The sequence below is a fragment of the Egretta garzetta genome, unplaced genomic scaffold (genome assembly GCF_000687185.1).
Source record: "Egretta garzetta isolate BGI_Z169 unplaced genomic scaffold, ASM68718v1 scaffold59, whole genome shotgun sequence".
In the NCBI taxonomy this organism is placed as follows: domain Eukaryota; kingdom Metazoa; phylum Chordata; class Aves; order Pelecaniformes; family Ardeidae; genus Egretta; species Egretta garzetta.
The window spans coordinates 2,635,670-2,642,273 of record NW_009267230.1 but is presented as its reverse complement, the minus strand read 5'-3'; the positions used below and the strand labels follow the sequence as shown (position 1 = coordinate 2,642,273).

Below are 6,604 nucleotides of genomic sequence, written 5' to 3'. Positions count from 1 at the left end.
AAACTTTTTGGTTTAGTGACTTTGCATTCTGGCAAAGGCACAATAAAGAAACCAAACAGATTCCCTTGACCTTTCAGTCTCTATACCTATTCCTTAGATCTTTACTTCATTCTTTTTATTTCTAATATAGAAAGATACTGTATTTATTGTTACAAGTGAACATAGGTCAAAGTGTACAGGGGATCAAGAAATGTTATTCTTGTATAACCTGTGCACTTTGACTTCTACCATCTTAAATTACTAACCCTGTATAAAATACTGCTGTAAATGGCAGCTCATGGAATAAAGTTGTAGAATTATTTGTTTCAATCTTGTATCTGAGCTTCCATTGAACAGTGGTGTTTTAGTCTTTCAACAACTCCTATTTGCTGTAGGTGCTGGGATTAATTAATTTGATTTTGTATTGCTCTCAAGGCTAGAGCTAATGGTCTGCAGTCCTGTGTGATAATCATACGTATTCTTCGTGACCTCTGTCAACGGGTTCCAACTTGGTCTGATTTTCCAAGCTGGGTGAGTAAAGTTCTTTTGAATGAGTCTTTTTAATACACATGGTACTGCAAGTAAAGCATAGGGAAGCGTTACTACAATTTTTAAATGCAGAGTTTTTCAAGAAGTAGTGTAGGGTTTTGTTTGGGGTTTTGGGATGTTTTTTCCCAACAAATAATCCAGATTCCCTCTAAAAATTTAATTTTCTGAGGTTTTGTCATTTGGAGCTGGAATTTTTTTTTTCCCCCAAAGGAATTTTCTTGTTCTATTGTATTCTTTGTGGGTAGCATTCCTTGTCTAGATTTTAGCATTTTTTTCCTTTACTCTGTATAAAAGTATCTATGTTTTTTTTCTAACCACCTGTTCTGAATTGCTTGGAGTTTACTGAAACTTACTTAAAATAATGTCAGCTGTGCCCAGATAGTTCTGTGGTAACAGAGAGCCTCCTTGGAAGAATAAATCACTGTAATTCCTGTGATCATTAGTATGTTCCTTCAGCAAGATGAAATACCACAGTGCTTCAGTACAGTCTGTGGATGTCTTGCCGTTAGAATTTTAATCACTGTCACTTAGATCTCTGTGTTGTACTAGGTTATGTCTCTTAATTCTTGCAGCCGAGTGTTCTTGGAGCATTCCTTTTGCATTGACTATCTCAACTGATGCTCTCCAGGAGCGCAACTTCTGCTCCAAATATTAACAGATGTTTGATCTGTGGACCAGATAAAGTTAGTCTGAAATAAAATCTCTGAAAAGTGTATCACATGGAAGTAAACTTAGCTCTGACTGTTTTGTTTCACAGACCAAATCCTATTGCTCTTTTCAGTTTTGGCAGGAAGAGTGCTAACATTACCAAGACAGTTTGAGCAGTTGGCGTTACTTCAATGAGAAATGTTTTACAACTGTACTAAGCTTGCAGACAATTTTATTAAATTTCTTTTGATAATATTTATTGCTTCTGGAAAAAATGTGGAGCACTTACTTCTGTTTTTTAAATATTTAAAGTAAAAAGAAAAAAATAGTTGCAGTTTCTGTGCTACATTTCATGAAAGACATGCTATGCAAATATAGTTTAAAAGAAGCTAAGAAGTATGTAAGTGCCCTCTTAATATCACTATGATACTGAGTTGCCAAAGAATAAACGGTGGCATACTTTTAGAAAAGCATCCTTGGATCTATTGCAACAGCAGGCACATCACTGAAGACCAAGGAATGTTGTTTCTTGTTTCTCACATTATCTGTTCTGAGGCACACCTGCAAGGGAAGAGAGGTATGAAGCAGTGTGTCAGGCCTAGCTGTGTCCCAGTTCTCTCCAGAAATTATTACTGATTTGCTCCTGGTACCTGATGCACTGTCAGTGACATGGATTGACATTGAAGTCTGTGTAGTCAGCTCTTCTTTTGGCCTATTGGCAAAGTCTTACTGATAAAAAGAATGACAGAATTAAAATGATGATTTTAAATATATGTAATTTCTGCCAGTCACAGATGGAATTTCATAGATTGAAGAAATGTATTTTTCTGGATACAGAACTTCTCCTAACCTGTATGGTAGAAACCTGTAACAAACCAAAGAGATGCCAGAGCTTTTCAAAAAGAATCTAAGAAGTTATAAAAATAGAAGAAACTAGGAAGTCTAAATACAGACATTAGTGTACCTATACTCTTTATATACGTAAAAATAAAAACTAAATTAGAAGAATTTTGTCAAGTTCCTACAAGTTAGAAGGAACTCTTATTCAGGGATGATTTTTCAAACTTGAAATCCAGCCTTTCATGCACATAAACACCAAGGCATCATAATTCACGTTTTCCTGGGATTAAGTCATAGACTCTAGTGTATTGTATAAGGATCCAAAAGAACTAGACATGAATAAATGCAAAAACATGATCTGCTGTTTTTTCTTTCCTGCTGTATTTTGCATCATACTTGAAAATGACTAAATCATTGTTGCTAAATCCTGAGTGATACAGTGGGAGTATGGACATACCATGCTTAGGAATTGAAATTTGTCAGTTAAATGGAGCTAAAATAGAAAGGAACAGGCACCCTTAGTGGAGGATTGTAGTCAACACTGCCTATAGTTAGTTGCATGCATCAGAATGGGCTGGAAAGTAAAAGGCAACATCTGAACAACTGTAAACTCGGTAGTAAGGACCAAAATACACCCCCCCAAAAAAACCACCAAACACCAAGAGAGACACATTCTCTGAGAATTAAACTTGACAAAGAGGTAGTATTGAAACATCAATTTAATGCTGAAAAAATACCTAAGGAAAGCTATTTTTTACTTTTGCAAATACCTCTTATTTTTCTGGAAAAAATAGTGAAATAAAAGTAAATAATGGAAATATTCACAGAAAAAACAATATGTAAAATAAAGCTAATCATTTAAACCATTTTAACTAATAACATATAATGTAGAAATTTCAGAAAGCCTGTTTATCATCAAGCCTTCTTTACACTTGTTTAACATCTGAGCTAGTGTTAGCCTATATCCACGGAAAACTTGCTGCGAGCTTCAGTTTTGCTAAACTGAAGAACTGGTAACCACTTAAATGTTAAAAGATGCTTTAAGTTTATGTGCTGTTGTAGAAAAAAATATTTTTTCTATAGCATCCTGTTAATTTAACTAGATATACTGTGTGCTGTTTATATTCATGTGGCTGACAGATTCAGGTGACCCACCATGTTTCATATTCTCTCAAAAAATGGCTGGACAAGTTGTCTACCTACATATGTAGGCTACTACTGTGTAAATTTTTACAAAACTTTTGAACAACTTTTGATGAGATGAAGCATATCAGTACTCAATGTTAATCTTGCACCAGCTTTTTTTTTATTAATTTTTATAAAATATCTGATTTTTTTCCTTTTTAATTGAAAGTATTTGATGATGTGCAATGGTCTTCAAAATTGTGGATTCATAAGTTCAGTTTCATAAGCTTTTTTCTGTTTTAATCCATCTTCTAAATTGACTGGATTGTCTTATTGTTGCTCTAGGCTATGGAGTTGCTTGTGGAAAAAGCAATTAGCAGCGCTACTGGACCACAGAGTCCTGGGGATGCACTAAGAAGAGTTTTTGAGTGTATATCTTCAGGAATCATCCTTAAAGGCAAGTTGCATTTGATCAGTGTCTGTAAACTGTATACTGTAGGCTTAACTACTATAAAATCTGTAACCTTGATTGAAATAAGGTAGAGATGTGCTACTAATTAGCCTAATTGTTGTAGGTGGTCCTGGCCTTCTGGACCCTTGTGAAAAAGATCCTTTTGATACACTTGCTGTAATGACAGATCAGCAACGAGAGGATATTACGTCAAGTGCACAGGTAAGGAAACATATGTGTGAAGTAACTAAATTTAATGGCTGCTTTTGGGGGTGTTTTTTGGTTTGGTTTGGGGTTTGGTTTTTGGTTTTTTTTCAAAAGGAACTATATGGTGGACATGAATTTTCCTTTCTCAGAATAAAGTTTGGTCTTTCAATCAGTCTTAAGCTAGGCAATAAAAATGTCACAACAGAGGATGTATAATAATGTTCATTTTCGCACTAAAATTAACAAGTTTTCCTGAAAAGTTTGAAGCACTCCCATCTATAAATCTATAAATATCTGTAAAGATGCAGTATGTTATTAGAGTTAAAATTACATTGGCATTTAATGTTTTATGAATAAATCTGTAAGTTTGATTTTTAACATTTATTGTATACACTTACATTATTGACCATTCACGCTTGCAGCTTAAGAGGTTACTGCCCCTACATCTTCATTTGATCCTTTTGCTAAACATTGCTATTGTGAAATGGGACATGTGACAAACCTTGGCTGCTTCAGTGCAAGTGCAGCAGCTAAAACACGTGTACATTTTTTTTAAGCTAAGATGATGTACTTTGTACAGAAGCAGCAAATATGGCATACACGTTTTGTTGTGTTGACTCTCTTGGGGGAAGGAAGAGAGGATAATGAGAACTAAGGATACTACCATACACCGCTAATGTTTTTCATTAATTGTTCGACAAAGTACTCAAAATTGATCAGAAATATTTTCTTTCTACCCTTTTTCTAGTTTGCGCTGAGACTCCTTGCATTCCGTCAAATACACAAAGTTTTAGGAATGGATCCATTACCACAGATGAATCAACGCTTCAACATCCATAACAATCGTAAAAGGAGAAGGGACAGTGATGGGGTTGATGGATTTGAAGCTGAGGGAAAAAAAGACAAAAAAGATTATGATAACTTTTAAAAATGTTTGTCATCAGTGCTAAGATCAAAGGTGGTAAGAAGTCCATTTGTTGCCTTGCTTTTACTTCATTCATAATAATGTCTGTTTAAAACATCCAAAACCAACTCGGGAATTAGATTTGGAAGAGAACAACCTAGCTCTTCTGTGAGATTCTGAGTATTTTAATGGATGTACTGTACCAGACAAATTATGGATGGAGAGACTGCAAATGGAAACTCTGTTGTCACAGGAAAAAATAGGTTTTCCCTCATTGCATTTTCTTTAAATGTGTTGATAACTTTAGTACTTTTCTTCTTTTTTTTCTTTTTTATTAACAAGTGCGTTGTCTTCTTGACTGTATTTAATGCAGCATTTGTGCTTCTGTTGCTATGTGTATTTTGACTTTTTATTTAGAAGTTTTTTTGTTTGCCTTTGACACTAGTTGTATAAGTTACTTTGTGTTAGATAGTATAAACTGTTCCCCTCCCAATTAATATTTTACAGACCTTTTTTTTGTAAAGTGAGACTGCAGGATTATGGTTTTTTTCTAAATGTGAAGGGGTTACAACACATAATTATCCTGCCATTTGAGTGCTCAGAAGTAAATGTTTTTGCCAATCTTGTGGCATTTGTCTCCTTAGTGTGATATAACAGTGTAATTAAGACAAATCTGTGTTAATCTAATCAAGTTTGCTGTTAGTTGTGCATTAGCAGTATAAAAGCTAATATATACAGTATGGTCTTGCAACAGTTTTAAAGCAGCTGCATAATTGATCGAAGTTTTGCATGATGTTTTTGTTTTTAATAGAAGGGCTTTTAAATCTATCATTTTAGGTTAAATGCGTAGGTCTTTGTATGATTGACTTTGTGACATAGCAAGGCCAAAAAAATAACTTTCTGAAATTTCTTTTCTCAACATACAAGCAAAAGCGGGCATTTCCCATTTAGGCAAAGTTAGTCATTCTTTTCAGTCAACTTTGTCAATATGATATTAATGCCTCTCAGCCCTTAAAATAAATGTTTGTCATATCAGTGCCTGTGAGGTTATTCCTTATAGCTATTCCTGTATAAACTTTCTGTGATTTTTTTCAATGATTCAAATTTTAAAAATGAAGTATTACTGAAGAAGTGAAGGTTATCAAAGAAAAAACCCAGAAAATTATTTGATGTGGCCATAGTGTATGCTTATGTCTCTTTCAAAAAGCTAAATATAGCAGTGGTGTAAGTAAAGTTACATCATACTGTTGATGTATGCTCTGGTACACAGGTGTGATTTGTTGTCACAGCACTACAGTGGAATACACAAATAAAACCTAAAATTTATTAAATGACTAAAATTCATTGTACACTGGAAGCTGAAGTTTCACTTGTTCTGTTCCATGCTTTGTTGCAAACCCATAAAACACAGATTAATATAGACTAACATTCCAGTAACTACTTTATCAATGGTTGTAAGACAGTATCACACATTACAAACATAATTTGTTATTTCTGGTACCATTTATTAAAAAAAAACTTTTGTTCCATTTTAAGGTCAAATTTATCTTTGACCTTTTTAATAAGTAACTCTTGGAGTAGCGGGATGTTTCTATTTGCAATACCTACTGCTAACAGCATGGGCCTATGGAATAAAAATACAATATTTTAGAAGAATAGAGGGAGTCTAAAGACTTAAAGAAAAAATTTAATACAGTGTTCTTCAAGCATCAGTGCAATTTTTAAGGGAGTGATTATTAGTGTTTAGCAAATAAAAGGAAAGCTTTCTTACTGTAGGAAAGATTTCTAATTTCAGCATCAGAAATACAGAAAGCAGAAATGCTTTAAAGTTACTTTAAAAAAAGATTACACTAGTTTCTATTGTCCAGCCTTGATACATAGCTCCAAGCATGTGCTTGTTC

At 33.9% G+C, this 6,604-nt stretch overlaps 1 protein-coding gene across 1 annotated transcript in view; it reads left to right on the top strand.

Annotated features, from left to right (window-relative positions):
- Positions 1-5,791, top strand: part of ZFR (zinc finger RNA binding protein) — a gene marked incomplete at its 5' end in the record, with an annotated part of 44,115 nt that extends 38,324 nt beyond the window's left edge. Inside the window, 4 exon segments of the mRNA XM_035902748.1 lie at positions 415-510; positions 3,487-3,598; positions 3,717-3,814; positions 4,548-5,791. Coding sequence (XP_035758641.1) covers positions 415-510; positions 3,487-3,598; positions 3,717-3,814; positions 4,548-4,727 — 486 coding nt within the window.
- Between the last annotated feature and the right edge of the window lie 813 nt (positions 5,792-6,604).